Source organism: Amyelois transitella, chromosome 31, assembly GCF_032362555.1.
Source record: "Amyelois transitella isolate CPQ chromosome 31, ilAmyTran1.1, whole genome shotgun sequence".
Lineage (NCBI taxonomy): Eukaryota > Metazoa > Arthropoda > Insecta > Lepidoptera > Pyralidae > Amyelois > Amyelois transitella.
The window spans coordinates 1,006,606-1,026,841 of record NC_083534.1 but is presented as its reverse complement, the minus strand read 5'-3'; the positions used below and the strand labels follow the sequence as shown (position 1 = coordinate 1,026,841).

Genomic DNA, 20,236 nt, shown 5'->3' with positions numbered 1-20,236 from the left:
GCCAAATAGCTGAACGTGGCCTATCAGTCTTTTCAAGACTGTTGGCTCTATCTACCCCGCAAGGGATATAGACGTGATTATATGTATTATGTATTACATATAATATACATACATATATACATGCACTTGTAAATTATTTTAAACTCTGCCGTGTGGTTCCCGGGCGCCGATATAAGTATAAAAATGAGAGAACACGACCACTCCATCTCTTATCGTACTCGTAAAAGGCGACTAAGGTACATTAACTTGTAAACTTGGAATTCCTCTTCCGCACTGTCACATTATTGTTCCCTTTTTTTGTCAGGATACGCCATTGATGAGACTGTGGTTCAAAAAAGACGGAGAGTTCCACCTGCCCAAAGCTGTGATGACCTTCGACCTGGTCAGGTGAGTGAGTTACAAGACTAACATACATATGATCACGTCTTTATCCCTTACGGGGCAGACAGAGCCAACAGTCTTGAAAAGATTGATAGGCCACGTTCAGCTGTTTGGCTTAATGAAAGAATTGAGATTGAGAATTGTATTGAATTATATTGTATTAAATTGAATTGTATTGAATCGTATTGTATTGAATGTAATTGTTTTGTATTGAATTGTATTGTATTAAATCGTATTGTATTATATTAATTTCAGTCCGCTAGCCTACTCTGAGCCATTAGCGTGCAGTCTGACTTCCGTGTGGGTGTTGCTCTTGAGGGATTCGTTGCAACAATTCGCTTACGCGGCAGAACTCGCCGGCCTCAGGTGGAGCGTCGGCAACGCCAAGTACGGGATAAGCGTGAGTTGTGCATTCGTAAATGTTTGGTGCGATTTGTTAAGGGGAAAAGGGGAGAAAAAACACGCATACATATATATGGTCACGTCTATATGGCTTGCGGGTAGGGTTGTAAAATTACGTAATTTTACTGAAATCATCGGTAAAATACGCGTATTTTACGGTAATTTATATATATTACGGTAAAATTACGAGTGACTTACGACGAGATTTTTTTTTACATTACATTTACATTTTCCATGTTTACGACATTTAGAATTTACATACATACATATAGTCACGTCTATATCCCTTACGGGGTAGACAGAGCCAACAGTCCCGAAAAGACTGAATGACCACGTTCAGCTGTTTGGCTTAATGATAGAATTGAGATTCAAATAGTGACAATCCATTCGCCTAAATGAAGAAGCCCAAGTATATAGCCCTAAGTTTATAAGAATAAATATAATGAAAACGTAAAATCTAACGCAGACAATAAAACATAAAATGATAATTTATTTTTATAAAAACGATTTTTTGAACTTAACATAAAGAATAAAAAAAGAATTTTGTTTTTATAATTAATCATTATTATGTTTATTGAATTAATCATTCTCACATTTGAAATATTTTATTATTTTCAATTAAAAACTGCTCGTATCTCCGTAAAATTTCATTCAAATCTATAAATCTATAGCAGAGTAAACAAGTAAGCAAGCAAATATATACAATTCTGTATTTTAAAGTTTTGCCAACGTAATTACGTTTAAAACATTTTTTACCAAATTTTACCGTATTTTACCGTAAAATACCAAAAATTACGTCGTATATCGTTTTTTACCGAATTTTACCAGGGTAAAATTACCGATTTACATCCCTACTTGCGGGGTAGACAGAGCCAAAAAATACATACATATGGTCACGTCTATATCCATTGCGGGGTAGACAGAGCCGACAGTCTTGAAAAGACTGAATGGCCACGTTCAGCTATTTGGCTTAATGATAGAATTGAGATTCAAATAGTGACAGGTTGTTAGCCCATCGCCTTAAAAAGAATCCTAAGTATGTAAGCCTTTCCCTTAGTCGTTATTTACGACAACCGTGGGAAAGAGACGGAGTGGTTCATTCATGGGAAAGAAAAAAAAAATAGAATTTTTTCAATTCTATCTTAAAGCCGAACATAGCTGAACGTGGCCGGTCAGTGTTTTCAATGCTGTTGGCTCGTGTCCACCCCGCAAGGGATATAGACGTGATTATATGTAGAATAGAATAGTATAGATTTATTTTCAAAATTGGATACAAGGTATCACTTATTGACGTCACATAATTTAAATCTAATCAAATCAAATCAAATCTATTTATTGTGGAGCACAGGTAAAAAGATAATATAATTGTATAGAGTACCACTGAGTCCTGTCTTTACAGACGTACAATAATTAATTACATACATTTATATAAAATAAAGTCAACATAAAAATTAAAATAAAATTGAAAATGTCAGTACACACATCAAAAATAAGAATTATATAAATTAAATCGAATTATTATGTCAAATTGTCTTGTAGAAAATCTTTAACACTGTAATAACATCTTTCTATTAAAAGCTGTTTAATTGTCTTTTTAAATGTCACTAAATCTTCGGTCTTATAACTATCTGGCAATTTATTAAAAATCTTAGGAGCCATCCCGATCACATTATTACTTATCAAAGATTTATGATGTCCTCCAATAACCAACTTTTGCTGGTATTGAGGTCTCACACGATCTGGCCTCATTCTTATGTCCGCTATTTTTGTAAACAAGTGGGGATTAGATTTTACAAAAAGACAAACTTCTAATATATAAATACTGGGTAATGTTAACATTTTATGTGCTTTAAACATAGGCACACAGCTGTCTCTAGATTTCAGTCCACACATCGATCTGATACATCTTTTTTGGGCCTTGAAGACTTTGTTAACTTCTACCGCATTACCCCAAAATATTACACCATAGTTTAAATGAGGGGTGACTAAACCATGATAAGCCACCAATGCAGCTTCCAATTTAACTTTTTTAGATATCCTAAATAACGCATAAGCCGATTTGTTTAGTTTTTTACATACTTCTTCGATATGAGAAGACCATGATAATTGACTGTCAACAGTAAGGCCAAGGAACTTTGTCGTTTGAACTTCGTCAATATTTTGACTATTATATTGTATGTTAAGATTAGGTGGTATTTTTCTATTGTAAAATTGCATAACTTTAGTTTTCATTAAATTAATTTTTAAATTATTAGTTTCTAACCATTGAATTATATCATTTATTGTATTATTTATGTCATATTCGTACTCCTTCGGGTCGTCACATTTAATAATTGCAGTGCTATCGTCTGCAAATAGTACCATTTTTTGCTGTACTTTTTGAGGTAAATCATTAATATAAATGAGAAACAGAAGCGGCCCAAGGACGCTTCCTTGAGGAACGCCGAACTTGTTTATTCTATATCCTGACAGATGATTGATTTCTTGCTTTTTTTTGGGACAAATACTGGTTATTTCCACGCATTGGCTTCTGTTATCTAAGTAAGATTTTATTAAATTTAATACATTTCCTCTGATGCCGTACGTATTTAATTTGTTCAATAGTCTATTGCGATTAACAAAGTCAAATGCTTGTGTCATATCGGTATACACTACGCATACAGGGTTCCTCTTATCCACATTTTTCATTACAATGTCCAGCATATCATATATCGCCATACTAATTGTCTTATTCTTTCTAAATCCCTTTTGTTCGTCACATAAAATTTTATATTTAGTCAAGTAATTGTATATGGAGTCATATAAATATTTTTCAAAAATCTTTGTAAAAATTGTTCCAAGTGCCACTGGCCTAAAATTAGACATAATTTTTTTATCCCCTTTTTTATGTAGTGGTTTTATAATAGTTGGTTTAAGTTTATCAGGATAAATACCAGCAGAAATGCACATATTGATGAGAAAATTTTTACTAATTATATTGAACTAATTATAACCACTACCGCTTCCAAAGCGCATGTGTAGAAGAAGCGGCGGAACAAACTACATTATTTTCAAGACTGTTGGCTCTGTCTACCCCGCAAGGGATATAGACGTGTTTATATATATATGTATATATGTTCATTACAGATAATAATTGAAGGCTACGATGATAAACAGCATGTGTTGCTGGATAAGATTATAGATCACGTGGTCGACTTCAAACCCGACCCGCAGAGGTTCGATATCATGAAGGAGAACCACATCAGGAACATCAAGAACTTCGAAGCTGAACAGCCCTATCAGGTGATAATCTATCCTACTACTATTGTAAAGGCGAAAGTTTGTATGGATGTATGGATGTTTGTTACACTTTCACGCAAAAACTACTGAACCGATTACCATGAAATTTGGTATGTAGGTAGCTGAAGACCCAGAATAACACATAGGCTACTTTTTATCCCGGAGTTCCCGCGGGATTGATAGGGTTTCCATGCGGACGAAGTCGCGGGCGGCCTCTAGTACTAATATGAAAAAGAAAAAAAACGGTGAATATTATTGACCCTTGAGGGCTTAACATCATTGAGATGCACAAAATAACTATTCCACGCGGACGGAGTCGCGGGCACATCTAGTTATTTATATGGTAAAACAATATATGTAAGTACATAAGTGTCATATATCTACACTTATATTATAAAGCTGAAGAGTTTGTTTGTTTGTTTGAACGCGCCAATCTCAGGAACTAGTGGTTCGATTTGAAAAATTGTTTTTGCGTTGAATAGACCATTTATGGAGGAAGACTTTAGGCTATATAACATCACGCTGCAACTATAAGGAGCGAAGAAATAATGGAAAATGTGAAAAATAAACTGGGGAAAATTATTCATCATTGAGGGCTTCAATGAAGCCCGAAATAATTATTCCACGCGGACGAAGACGCGGGCATTTTGACAATGCATAAAAATTATTTTGTTCCAGCACGCGGTGTATCAACAAGCCGTTGTGTTATCTGACGTGGTATGGACCCGATGTCAACTGCTGGATTCGGCTGAGAGTGAGTTGTTTTATAACTAACTAACTAACTAACTGTTGTTGATGCATTAATAGAAAAAATAATAGGACCTCACCTAAAAGTATTATATTAGGTATTACTATACCGTGCCGTGTGGTTCCCGGCACCAATACAAAGAAAAATAGGACCACTCCAGTCTCGTTCCCATGGATGTCGTAAAAGGCGACAAGGGATATGCTTATAAACTTGGGATTCTTCTATTAGGCGATGGGCTAGCAACCTGTCACTATTTGAATCTCAATTCTATCATAAAGCCAAACAGCTGAACGTGGCCTGTCAGTCTTTTCAAGACTGTTGACTCTGTCTAACCCACAAGGGATATAGACGTGACCATATGTATGTATCTATGTATGTTGTTTTAACGAATATTTTGAATAGATTTATTTTCTAAATTATAACAATAAATAAATATATATACGGGATAAATTACACTGATTGAGTTAGCCTCGAAGTGAGTTCGAGACTTGTGTTACGAGATACTAACTTAACGATACTGTATTTTATAATAAATACTTGAATAGATAAAAATTGGATACAAGGTATCACTTATTGACGTCGCATCAATTAAATCTAATTATATCTAAAAACATCGCTTCCAAAGCGCATGTGTAGAAGAAGCGGCGGAACAAACTACACTGCAGCAGTCAATGAACAGCTGGGTCTCGAAACATACTAATCAAATAATCAATAAAATATATAAATATTCAATTTTTAGTTACTAGTTTATGCAAATCAAATGTCTGACCAACTAAAATCTTACCTTTCGTAAGTCTACATCCCATGCGGCGTAGACAGAGCCAACAGTCCTAAAACGGCTGAAAAACCACAGTCAGCTGTAGGACTTAATGATAGAATTGAGATTCAAATAGTGACAGGTTGCTAGCCCATCGCTTACAAGAGGAATCCCAAGTCTACAAGCCTATCCCTTAGTCGCCTATTACGACATCCGTGGCTAAGAGATGGAGTGGTCCTATATTTTTTTCTAATGGTGCCGGGGACCACACGGCACATATAGTATACTAGCTGTGCCCGCGACTTCGTCCGCGTAGAATAGTTATCATTGAAGACCTCAAGGAATTTTGTCCGCTTTTTTCATATATTCCATTATTTCTTTACTCCTTATAGTTGCAGCGTGATGTTATACAGCCTAAAGCTTTCCTCGATAAATGGTCTACAACGCAAAAATAATTTTTCAATTCGAACCAGTAGTTCCTGAGATTAGTGGGTTCAAACAAACAAACAAACTCTTCAGCTTTATAATATTAGTATAGATACATTTATGTGTGCCGTGTGGTTCCCGGCACCAATAAAAAAAAAGAATAGGACCCCTCCATCTCGTTCCCATGGATGTCGTAAAAGGCGACTAAGGGATAGGCTTATAAACTAGGGATTCCTCTTTTAGGCGATGGGCTAGCGACCCGTCACTATTTGAATCTCAATTCTATCATCAAGCCAAACAGCTGAACGTGGCCCATCCATCAGTCTTTTCAACACTGTTGGCTCTGTCTACTCCGCAAGGGATGGAGACGTGATCATATGTATGTATGTATGTGTGATATATATATTTATAACCAGGCATGACTCTGGATCAGCTGACGGAGTTCGCATCGTCCATGATGCGCCGAGTTCACATCGAGGGGCTTATGTATGGCAACCTGACGAGGGAGCGCGCCTTGAAGATAGCGGACCGGGTGGAGGGCAAGTGGGTGTTGTAGTTCATACGGTTACCTACATTAGTGTTGGTACAGACATATATATTTATATATAACCTACGTTAGTGTGGGTATATTTTTTTTTTTTTTTTTATATTGAGTTAGTCTCGAAGTCAGTTCGAGACTTGTGTTACGAGATACCAACTCAACGATACTATATTTTATAATAAATACTTAGGTATATAGATAAACATCCAATACCCAGGCCAATCAGAGAAAGTTCTTTTCTCATCATGCCCTGACCGGGATTCGAACCCGGGACCTTCGGTGTCACAGACAAGCGTACTACCGCTGCGCCACAGAGGCCGTCAATACATACATATATACATACATATAACGTACGTTAGTGTTGGTACATACATACATATAACCTACGTCAGTGTTGGTACATACATACATATAACCTACGTTAGTGTTGGTAAATACATACATATAACCTACGTTAGTGTTGGTAAATACATACATATAATTTCCGTTAGTGTTGGTACATACATACATATAACGTACGTTAGGGTTGGCACATACATATATGTAACCTACGTTAGTGTTGGTAAATACATACATATAACGTACGTTAGTGTTGGTACATACATACATGTAACCTACGTTAATGTTGGTACATACATACATATGTAACCTACGTTAGTGTTGGTACATACATACATGTAACCTACGTTAGTGTTGGTACATACATACATATAACGTACGTCAGTGTTGGTACATACATACATATAACCTACGTTAGTGTTGGTAAATACATACATATAACGTACGTTAGTGTTGGTACATACATACATATAACCTACGTTAGTGTTGGTACATACATACATATAACGTACGTTAGTGTTGGTACATACATATAACCTACGTTAGTGTTGATATATACATACATATAACCTACGTTAGTGTTGGTACATACCTACCCTAACATACCTAACCTAACCTAACATTAAAGAACGTGAACGAATGAATGTTATAAATTTTATATCTCTCTTTTATTTTGTGCGCAGATTACCTAAAGACGCGTCGCCTCTGCTGACTCAGCAACTGTTACTTCACAGAGAAATTGAAATTGAAAAGGGTGAGTTGGTTTATGGACATTTTATATACATACACACACACACACACACATACATACATATAGTCACGTCTGTATCCAATGCCGTGCCGTGTGGTTCCCGGCACCAGTACAAAAAATAATAGGACCACTCCATCTCTCTCCCATGGATGTCGTAAAAGGTGACTAAGGGGTAGGCTTATAAATTTGAGATTCTTCTTTCAAGGCGACGGGCTAGCGACCTGACACTATTTGAATCTCAATTCTATCTTAAAGCGAAATAGCTGAACGTGGCCTATCAGTCTTTTCAAAACTGTTGGCTCTGTCTATCCCGTAAGAGATATAGACGTGATTATATGTAAGTAAGTATTAAATGTTAAAACATGATTAAATGTATCCATTGCGGGGTAGACTCAGAGCCGACTTTCTTGATGAGACTGAAAGGCGGCGTTCAGATGTATGTTCTTTTTCAACATAATACAAACACTAGCTATTGAGCGCGACTTCGTTCGCTGTGCAAGATCACTGATAATACTGGCGTCACATTGCCTTTCAGAGGGGTGGGGGGGATTTTTTTATGCCTATCTGTTTCTAAGTTGAAACAAGCCTAACACATCTGAGAAAACCGCATTCAAATCAGAGCAGTAGTTTTTGCGTTATGCGAATACAAACATATGTATGTACATACAGACAGACAGAAATTCGAAGAGTCACATTTTTTTGACTTCTACTAATCTCACATAATGCATTTTTTGTCAATATCTATACAGTACAGACTGGTCCGTTCATAAAATATAATCCCTTAGTCGCCTATTACGACGTCCATGGTAACGAGATGGAGTGGTCCCATTCTTTTTTTCTACGGACGCCGGGAATTACACGGCACGGCAAGTTCTTAGTCGCCTTTTACGACGTCCATGGGAACGAGATGGAGTGGTCCCATTCTTTTTTTCTACCGACCGACTACCGGGAACCACACGGCAAGTTAGCATACTAAGAAGTTGTAACTGAAATTGAATTATAAAATTTTAATTTTTAAAATGGTGTCCTCGGAAGACAAGCGTTGTGGTTACCACCGCAACATTATGCTGAGAGGAAGCATTTTTGATATTCACAAAAACGCACAAATTGTAAAATTAATCCTGTTACTTAGTATAGTTAAGTTTGTGATCCTACTACTATTATAAAGGCGAAAGTTTGTATGGATGTATGGATGTTTGTTACTATTTCACGCAAAAACTACTGAACCGATTACCATGAAATTTGGTATGTAGGTGGCTGAAGACCCAGAATAACACATAGGCTACTTTTTATCCCAGAGTTCCCGCGGGATTGATAGGGTTTCCATGCGGACGAAGTCGCGGGCGGCCTATAGTATCAAATAAAATATTTTTCTTTCTTTCTTTCTTTCTTTCAATTATTCAATTCTCCATTTCAACAGGCTCATGGTATCTAAGGGAAGCCAAGAATTCCGTGCACAAATCATCATGCGCCTCCCTTTATTACGGTTGTGGTGTGAGGACGTCCAGGACTAACGTGCTCCTGGAGCTGCTGGCGCAGATCCTCAACGAGCCGTGCTTCAACACCCTCAGGACCAAGGTCAGGGGGGGAGGGGGGGGGGAACAAATAATGATTCAAGGAACCAGACCATTTTCTTCGTTTACAGATAAGTGAGCTGAGCTCTGAAGGGGGAGATACGTCAATTGAGTCATACGGCTTCGTAAAGGGCGACTAAGGGATTGGCTTATAAACTTGGGATGCTTCTTCCATCTAAATGTAGCCTTCGTAAAAGGCGACTAACGGATGGGTTCCTAAACTTGGGATTCTTTCAGGCGATGGGCTAGCAACCTGTCACTATTTGAAACTCAATTCTATCAGCGTGGTCCATCTATTAATCGAGACTGTCGGCTCTGTCCACCCAGCAAGGGATATAGACGGGATAACAAGTATGTATGTGTGTACAAGTCTATATACTACGGCTGCGGAGTGAGGACGTCCAGGACTAACGTGCTCCTGGAGCTGCTGGCGCAGATCCTCAACGAGCCCTGCTTCAACACCCTCAGGACCAAGGTCAGGGGGGGGGGGTGAACAAATAAATTATTGATTCAAGGAACCAGACCATTTTCTTCGTTTTCAGATTAGTGAGCTGAGCTCTGAAGGGGGAGATCCGTCAATTGAGTCATACAGCTTCGTAAAGGGCGACTAAGGGATTGGCTTATAAACTTTCCTACAGCTTCGTAAAGGTCGACTAAGGGATTGGCTTATAAACTTTCCTACAGCTTCGTAAAAGGCGGCTAAGGGATTGGCTTATAAACTTGGGATTCTTTCAGGCGATAGGCTAGCGACCTGTCACTATTTGAATCTCAATTCTATCAGCGTGGTCCATCAGTGTTATAGAGACTGTCGGCTCTGTCCACCCCGCAAGGGATATGGACGTGAAAACGCTGGCGCAGATCCTCAACGAGCCCTGTTTCAACACCCTCAGGACCAAGGTCAGAGGGGGAGGGGGGAGGGGGGGGTGAAGAAATAAGGAACCAGTCCACAGTAGCTGACTCAAAACTGAAGGATTGATTCAAGAAGCCAGTCATTTTCTTCGTTTTCAGATTAGCACGTCAGCTTTGAAGGGGGGAGATCTGTCATTTGGGTCGTCCATCTAAATGTAGCCTTCGTAAAAGGCGGCTAAGGGATTGGCTTCTAAATTTGGGTTTCTTCTATTAGGCGACGGGCTAGCGATTTGTCACTATTTGAATTCTATCAGCGTGGTCCATCAGTGTTATAGAGACTGTCGGCTCTGTCCACCCAGCAAGGGATATAGACGGGATAACATGTAGGTATGTATGTGTGTACAAGTCTATATACTACGGCTGCGGAGTGAGGACGTCCAGGGCGAACGTGCTCCTGGAGCTGCTGGCGCAGATCCTCAACGAGCCCTGCTTCAACACCCTCAGGACCAAGGTCAGGGGGGGGGGGGGACAAATAATGATTCATTTCTATCCATTTTCTTCGTTTTCAGATTAGCACGTCAGCTTTGAAGGGGGAGATACGTCAATTGAGTCATACGGCTTCGTAAAGGTCGACTAAGGGATTGGCTTATAAACTTTCCTACAGCTTCGTAAAGGGCGACTAAGGGATTGGCTTATAAACTTTCCTACAGCTTCGTAAAAGGCGGCTAAGGGATTGGCTTATAAATTTGGGATTCTTTCAGGCGATAGGCTAGCGACCTGTCACTATTTGAATCTCAATTCTATCAGCGTGGTCCATCAGTGTTATAGAGACTGTCGGCTCTGTCCACCACGCAAGGGATATGGACGTGATAACGCTGGCGCAGATCCTCAACGAGCCGTGCTTCAACACCCTCAGGACCAAGGTCAGGGGGTGAACAAATAATGATTCAAGGAACCAGTCCACAGTAGCTGACTCAACTGAAGGATTGATTCAAGAAGCCAGTCCAGAGATCCGTCAATTGAGTTATACAGCTTCGTAAAGGGCGGCTAAGGGATTGGCTTAAATACTTGGGATGCTTCTTCCATCTAAATGAAGCCTTCGTAAAAGGCGACTGAAGGACCAAGGTCGGTGGCTGAACGACTGAAGGATTTGATGGTTGACGTGAAATAAGGACCCTGAGTCGCCTTTTACGAAGGCTTATAAACTTGGAATTCTTCTTTTAGGCGACGTGCTAGCAACCTGTCACTTGTGTTGATGGGTGATCGGGACACAAGTAAAACAAGTACGAGCTGTGTTGTAACTAACTTTTATTTGATTATAAGGGAACTTATATACTAGTAATACACGTCACCCTCCTAAGTGGGTGGTTGGATGTTTACATTTAATAATAAAAATAAAATATTAATTCAAATAGCGGTGCCTCAAAAGAGTACCTAACATTCCGATGTACGGATCTTAAATATAAACAATAATGTTTTATCAACTATGCCTTATAAGGACTTGCATGCATTCCAAACTATGACATCATAATATAACCAATGTCTTTAATATTTAATTTATTATATCTTAAGTGATACCTATACTACATCTCCACCGATTACAAAAAAAAAATATATGTATGTATATATATATTTTTTTTATTATCATTATTTTTTTTTTTTTTTTAACTAGTACAATTAGTATCGGGTATATATCTCTTAGTACGATTCTTATGAACTACATCTATCTTGCCATTTTTTATTATCTCTACATTTGGACTTAACTCTCTCACAACTTTATATGGACCTGAAAATATGCTAGTAAACTTATTTCTATTTTCATTTCTTATAAGTATGTCATCATTTGGTTTATATACTGTTGGCTTAATATACTTATCATACTTTTCTTTTCTTACAATTTTAGACTTAATTAAATTTTCCCTAGCATCTCTTTGAGATATTTGAAGCCTATAACGAAGTTCCATTGGATAATTTTCATGATTATACAGAGGTTCAATCTGAGATGTTAAATTACTAGGTAGGTTACACTTTTTACCAAATACTAATTCAAATGGTGTAAATTTTGTCTCAGTATGAACTGAAGTATTGTAAGCGAAGCACCAAAATGGTAGCCACTTACTCCAATGTTCTGGATTATTATCAGTTTGTATTCGAAGATAAGCGCCAAGACTTTTATGGGTGTTTTCTAATGCCCCAATACTTTGATGATGATATGCTGTAGATGTATTCTTTTTTATTTGTAACAAATTGCATACTTCTTGAAAAATAGTTGAAGTGAATTCGGAACCCCTGTCGGTTGTTATCATTTCTGGAACACCATAACGTAGTATAAAATTACTTACTAGAGTTTCAGCGATTTCTTTTGAACCTTTCGTCACTAATGGGTAGGCTTCAATATATTTCGTTAAGTCGCATTGAAGGGTTAAAATGTAAGAAAAGTTCTTTGTATCTGTGTCTAAGGGTCCAACAACATCTAAGAAAATTTTCTGGAATGCAGTGCTGGCTGTGGTTGTGATAGTCATAGGTTCCTTAGTATACAAAGAAAACTTTTCTTTTTGACATTTAGAACATTTTTTCACAAAATTTTTAATATCGTCTTCTAGTCCTATCCAAAAATAACGTCTTTTTATATTGTTATACATTCTTTTAATCCCTGCGTGACCGCTAGTGGGTAGTAAATGGAAATCATTTAATATTACCTTCTTATCGTCTTTATTTTCTACTCTTGATACATTTTTTAGTATACATAACTGTGGACTAGTCCAATTAACATCGTTTTTTATTTCATTAGCTAGCTTTTCTATTATCATTTTATTGTTATTATCTTTAATAACAGTTATTTGATTTATTTTCCATTTTTCACATGCTATACCAAGTTCCTTCACAAGGGTATCTCGTACCTTTTGTTCTGAGGAAAGTGGTTTAATATAAAGAGTATTTTGATTTTTAACGTATGTAAAATTTCCTAGTTCTTGAATATCATAGTTTTTACTGCGCATTAATGCTTTTATTTTTCTGAGCTCAGTAACGTTTAGAAAACGTAATTCGACACATCCATTTATTTTGGAGTTAATATCTACAACTTTCGGGTGATCAGTCCTACAGTTGTTCTCCTGATTCATATTTTGGCTCGATTGCTTTGCCATTCTATTTCTCATTGCTCTCGTCATGACATTTATACATTCATTCATTTCTTTTAAATCTTTAACAGTGATTTTCGTACGTGATAAAGCATCTGCCACTATGTTTTCTTTTCCTTTTATGTACTCTACAGTGAAATCATATTCTTCTAAAAGAAGTCTAAACTTTGTTAAACGACTAGAGGGATCTTTCATGTTAAAAAGATAAATTAAAGGTTTATGATCTGTTTTTATTTTAAAATGTGTACCATATAAATATGGTCTGAAATATTTGATTGCCCATACTATAGCAAGAAGTTCTTTTTCTATGGTAGCATAATTTAGTTCAGATTTATTTAAACTTCGGCTTGCAAAAGCTATTGGGCGATCGTCATTATTTGAAAGAACCGCACCTATAGCATATCCTGATGCATCTGTTTGTAAAATAAATTCGTTGTTTTCACTGAAATTTGGATATTGCAATACCGGCGGGGAACTTATTGCTTTCTTTAAACTACAAAAAGCATTTTGGCAATTCTTGTCCCAATGAAATTTAATATTTTTTTTACTTAACTGGGTTAATGGGTAAGCCTTTTCTGCGAACTTGGGTATAAATTTCCTGTAATAATTTGCCAAAGCAACAAAACTTTTTACCTCTTTTTCGTTGTTTGGTGTTGGGTAATTACGAATCGCTTCTATTTTGCCTGGATCTGGTAAAATTCCTTCAGCTGTTACTACATGACCTAAGTATAGTAGTTCCTTCTTTAGGAACTCGCATTTTACTGGATTTAATTTCAAGTTAACTTTTCTTAATCTTTCAAGAACACTTATTAAATTACTATTATGATTTTCTAAATTTCGGCCGAAAACCACTATATCATCTAAATACACAAAGCATTTTTCGTACGTTAAACCTGACATAGCTAATGTTATCATTCTGCTAAATGCACCTGGGCTAATTTTTAGACCCATAGGTAATCGAGTCATTTGATACTGGCCTGAGCAAAACGCTGTAAATTTTCTTGATTCTTTTTCGAGTTCCTGTTGGTAATAACCAGAAAAAAGATCTAAATGACTGAAATAAATAGAACCAGATAAGGAATCTAATATTTCGGTTATGTTAGGCAGAGGGAATTTATCATCCTGGATCCTGTCATTAAGTTTTCTGTAATCAATAACAAGGCGCCATTTCTTTTCGCCCGATGGATCAACTTTCTTTGGTACTAATAATACGGGACTAGACCATTCACTTCTTGTTGGTTCTATTATTCCATCCTTTAACATTTTATCTATTTGTTTATCTAATTCTTTTTTTTGTGTTTGTGGCAACCTATAATTTTTTGTATATACTGGATCAATATTTGGTTTTAATTGTATCGACTGTTTACATAATGTTGTGACGGTTAATTTATCATTTGGTAATTGAAAAACATCGGCGTATTTGGCACATATTTTATTTAATTCCTTTTTTTCTTCCGTATTTAAATGATTGAAATTCAACTGAGTAAACAACGTTTTAACTCTATCAGCATTAATTTCATTAGGTTTTTCGAATTTGCAATAATTGTAATCATCAAGGTCGTGTACTGTGGTATTTATTTTGTCTAATTTTATTTCTTTATTCGTAGTATTTAAAATTAAGATAGGTATTTTTCCATCAATAGGTTTGGCAATAGTGCTAGCGATAAATACTCCTTCATTTAATTCTTTAGCACAAACTACACAATCTTTATTTATGTTACATCTCACATATACAATAGATTCTGAACGTGGTGTTAATGTGTAACATGACTTATTCTTTAATTTTAACGTTATTAATTTGCGATTATTCAATGCAATCGAAATTGTATCTGTTTCATAATTAAGTATGGCTTTATTTTTGTATAAGAAATCATGTCCAAGAATGCCTGTTGTAATACATGGTAAGGAATTGAAAACATAAACCTTTTGAGTAATAACGTCATTCCCTAATTGTAATCGTAAATAAGTATATCCTATTGCTTTTATATTACCTCCAATTCCACAGATTTGTAAATCACTAAAATGCATTTTTATGTTATGTTTCTTAATATATTCATATTTAATTGCTGATATCGTGGCTCCTGAGTCAATCAACCAAGTGTTTAAGTTACCATTACAATATAACTCTATAGTCATTGAATTGCCGACTGTAAATATGTGATTATTATTCACGAAAAAACTCATCAAGTTGTAAATTCTCTTCACTATTTATATTACCTGATGTACTACTAAGCATGTTAATATTTCCCGTATTTTTATATGTATTTTGATGATTGCTCCTATTGTTTTGATATCTATTGATACCTCTATTAATACCTCTATTGTATCCACTTGAAGTATTTCTTCCCCGGAAACTTTTTGATGCGTTATAACCTCGTTGAAATTTCTGGTTATAGCGCATATTATTACTGTTATTTCGATTTGTAGTAGTATTGAATGTCTTATAATAATTTCCCCTGAAATTACCTCTCTGTTGATTATTGCCTACTGCATGACGATAGGTTCCTCTATGTGTGTTATTACGATAGAATAAACTTACACCTTCAGGTGCTCCTGGTGCAGTTGTTTCTTCATCTACTGCTGCCTGAATGGCATCTTTAAGGGAGTCAAAATTTCTAGCTGCGATTATGGTGCTAATCCTACGATTTCGCAACCCATCAGCAAATTTTTTAATTGCCATTTTCTCATTAATTGCTCTTAATGTTTTATAGTCATCGGAATTACCATTGGCTTGTGCAATTGTTAATTTAACGAAAAGTTCTGATAATTCTTGTCCAAATTCGGAAATAGATACACTATTTTGTCTTGCGTTATGTAATTTTGTTTGTACTGCGTTAGCACTTTTTTTTGCAAGTAAATTACTCTTCATATCATTCAACAATGCGACAATAGTAGGATAGTCATTATTTAGTTTTAGTTTCGCGGATTGTGTTAACCTGCTTTTTAAAATAAATTGTATCAATTTTGATATACACTCCGGTTTAGTTAACATTGAGCTATAGTACTCAATATTATCAATTAATTGTTGAATAGCTTTTTCATCCTCTGTCATTACAGGTATTAATCCTAAAGCTGTTTTAATATTAAAAGTTTCCATGTCTTCTTGATTCTTTTCAGTAAATAAATTTTTAATGTTATCATATAAATCTATGTATATTGCACTTACTTTATTAATGTTTTTTACTACTTTTTCGTCAATAGTACCAGATTTTATAAGATCACTATAATTTTTAATTAATTCATTAAATTTTAAATAATTTTGTTCCACGTCTTTAATTTTTATCTCTAAATTCTGAGTTTTACGTCGTGCTGGTCCCAATTTAATTAAATACGTTCTAATATCTTTTAACCCTTCAATTAACTGTTCTATATCTGCCATAGATCTTACTCACTTTTATAAAGTAAATTGATGATACATAATATAAGAACATAATTAATGAATATAAAGGCTAGTTAATATACTTACAATTTATATCACCTAGAGTCCATAGGTGCACTTTTCACACGCACTTTAACACTTTTCACCACTCAGCATATGTGCTGTCTCTTTCCCACACGATTTTCCATATAAATAATAACTTTCCCTCGTAGATTACGGACATCTGGGCTATACCTTTAGTCCCATCTTCAAACTCTACGTCCAATAGTCTAGAAATATCCGCAAATATTTTTGCTGTCATATTCTCGGGACTCCACCGATAGTGACCTTTTTGTCCTTCCACATATGTTACTATCGCTGTGCGCCCTTCTTCCTTGGTAACGTTTGTGCCTTGACAAAAGAGATTATACGACTCACACAATATCTTTATTTCTTCTTCTACGGCCTTAATGTATCTTTCCATTTTAGTTTCTTACTTGTTGTTTAAATATTTCTCCCTGTGCACGTTTCTCAATTCTTTTGTTTAAACAGGTATTGATATAACGAATCAATACAAAAATGATAATTAGAAATCCAGCAACTACCACAATACAGAGGTATAAATTTATATTATTAAGTCCTTGGCTTAAATAATGTTGCTCAATTAAATTGTTTTTTCCCAATTGAGTATAAATCTCGGGAGGTGTGCTAGAGGCAGGCGGGACTGGAGCAGTTTGATGATTCCCCATCGTAAATTACATATCGAGATAGATTGGAATTTAGTCGTATACTATATTTGGAAGGTCCTCTCAGATTCGAGCTAAGTAACTGGACGCGCGCGCACTGGCAGGGTCGCCATGTGTTGATGGGTGATCGGGACACAAGTAAAACAAGTACGAGCTGTGTTGTAACTAACTTTTATTTGATTATAAGGGAACTTATATACTAGTAATACACGTCACCCTCCTAAGTGGGTGGTTGGATGTTTACATTTAATAATAAAAATAAAATATTAATTCAAATAGCGGTGCCTCAAAAGAGTACCTAACATTCCGATGTACGGATCTTAAATATAAACAATAATGTTTTATCAACTATGCCTTATAAGGACTTGCATGCATTCCAAACTATGACATCATAATATAACCAATGTCTTTAATATTTAATTTATTATATCTTAAGTGATACCTATACTACACACTATTTGAATCAATGAAAATGCTGCAGTGTAGTTTGTTCCACCGCTTCTTCTACACATGCGCTTTGGGAGCGGCAGTAGTTATAATTAGATTTAAGTGATGTGACGTCAATAAGTGATACCTTGTGTCCAATTTTGAAAACAAATCTATTCTAGTGCCGTGTGGTTCTCGGCACCAATACAAAAAAGAATAGGACCACTCCATCTCTTTTCCATGGATGTCGTAAAAGGCGACTAAGGAATAGGCTTACAAACTTGGGATTCTTCTTTCAGGCGATGGGCTAGCAACCTGTCACTATTTGAATCTCAATCATATCTTAAAGCCAAATAGCTGAACGTGGCCTATCAGTCTTTCCAAGACTGTTGGCTCTGTCTACCCCGCAAGGGATATAGACGTGATTATATGTATGTATGTATGTAAACATTGTTTCTCTCTTTCTTTCTCTTTCTATGTATCTCTGTATTAATGAACAAACTAATCGTATTAGTTTCTTTGTCTTTCTATGTATCTGTGTATGAATGAACAAACTAATTAAATAGGGTAGACAGAGCCAACAGTCTTGAAAAGACTGATAGGCCACGTTCAGCTGTTTTGCTTAATGATAGAATTGAGATTCAAATAGTGTGACGGGTTGCTAGCCCATCGCCTAAAAGAAGAATCCCAAGTTTGTAAGCCTATCCCTTAGTCGCCTTTTACGACATCCATGGTAAAGAGATGGAGTGGTCCCATTCTTTTTTGTATTGGTGCCGGGAACCACACAGCATTTATGTATGTATGTATGTATGTAACAAACTGTATTTTGCATCAGGAACAACTCGGCTACATTGTGTTCAGCGGCGTGCGCCGCTCCAGCGGAGTCCAAGGTTTGCGCGTGATAGTCCAGAGCGACCGGCATCCCGGCTACGTCGAGAGGCGGGTGGAAGCCTTCATTGAAGACTCCGAGGTCAGTTTGTAGAGACCGCCTTCAAAAAAAATATTTTTTTTTTTTTTTTTCTATTTATTTTGGCACAAACAGTCATTACAACATTTTTAACAATTAGAATTACATATTACTTAAATAGACAAATAGCGCCGAAATTTTATACAAAAACATATAAATTATGCTAGTGTGTTGCCAACATAACAATTGACAAAATAGTTAAATAAGTAACTGGTTAACGTAATACATTACAATTACATAAATGGTTTACACATATAAATTAAAGCAGCATTTATCTAATTATTTTACGATGCTGTTGAAAGTGCTAGGAATAATTTCCTTTTTAGAGTCTGCAGCGATTGCGAGAAAAGGTCAATGTCAGTGAAGTCCTTGTTATAGCGTTTCAAACTGCGGTAGAAGAAATTTATTCGAGTGTAGTTCTTGAGAAAGCCAGGTTATCAGTTTTTTAAAAGGTTTTTAAAAGGTTATCTGTTCTGACTGAAAAGTAGCAATAAATACAAAAAAAAATATATAAAATTTTTGAATCTATATACTAATATTATAAAGCTGAAAAGTTTGTTTTTTTGTTTGAACGCGCTAATCTTAAGAACTAGTGGTTCGAATTGAAAATTTATTTTTGTGTTGAATAGAACATTTAGGTTTAGGCTGTATAACATCACGCTGCAACTATAAGGAGCGAAGAAATACCTAATGGAAAATATGAAAAAACACGGGGAAAATTATTCACCCTTGAGGGCTTCAATGATGTCCAAAATAACTACATACATATTCCACGCGGACGAAGTTGCGGGCACAGCTAGTTGTTGATAAAGGTGTCACTTTACTCCGTACAAGCATATTTCAAGATTCAAAATAATTATACATACATATATATATATATATATTTATATATATATACATACATATATACAAATATGGCGTTTTTACTCTGTCCTGTTGAATTGTTACATTTACATTGGGCGCCGCCATTTTGCCATGTTTGGAAAAGGTCGCTAAGTAATAAGCACCATTCCTAATTTAAGACCAATGCATACTTAAAATCACGTCTATGCGGGGTAGACAGAGCCAACAGTCCTGAAAACACCGAAAAGCCACTTTCAGCTGTAACGGCTAAATGATAAAAAAATTAATTACTTTTCATTACTCTTCATCTTTTTTCAAAACCCCCTATTTCTTTGATTTTTTCAACTTCTCAAAGAAAGAAAAACGTATAATACGTACATACATAAAATCACGCCTCTTTCCCGGAGGGGTAGGCAGAGACTACTTCTTTCCACTTGCCACGATCTCTGCATACTTCCTTCGCTTCATCCACATTCATAACTCTCTTCATGCAAGCTCGGCGGTTTCGGGCACTTTAAAAACGTATAATCAACACTTTTAATAATTATCAAACAGGAATACTTAGCCAACATGCCTGAGGAGGAGTTCCTCAAACACCGCGCCGCGTTGGCGGCACAGAGGCTGGAGAAACCCAAGCGGATGTCCAGCAGGGCCTCGCAGATCTGGGGGGAGATCTCCGCTCAGGTAATATATACATACATACATATGA

General features: G+C 36.1%; 1 protein-coding gene across 2 annotated transcripts in view; it reads left to right on the top strand.

Moving 5' to 3' along the window:
- LOC106142958 (insulin-degrading enzyme) overlaps positions 1-20,236 on the top strand; it is a 37,902-nt gene that overhangs the window by 13,080 nt on the left and 4,586 nt on the right. For both annotated transcript variants that reach the window (XM_060953272.1, XM_060953271.1), the window contains 9 exons: positions 305-387; positions 637-781; positions 3,910-4,065; positions 4,741-4,816; positions 6,410-6,536; positions 7,557-7,627; positions 9,045-9,202; positions 18,553-18,687; positions 20,083-20,211. In XM_060953272.1, the coding sequence (XP_060809255.1) occupies positions 305-387; positions 637-781; positions 3,910-4,065; positions 4,741-4,816; positions 6,410-6,536; positions 7,557-7,627; positions 9,045-9,202; positions 18,553-18,687; positions 20,083-20,211 (1,080 nt within the window). The remainder of the gene's footprint in view (positions 1-304; positions 388-636; positions 782-3,909; positions 4,066-4,740; positions 4,817-6,409; positions 6,537-7,556; positions 7,628-9,044; positions 9,203-18,552; positions 18,688-20,082; positions 20,212-20,236) is intronic.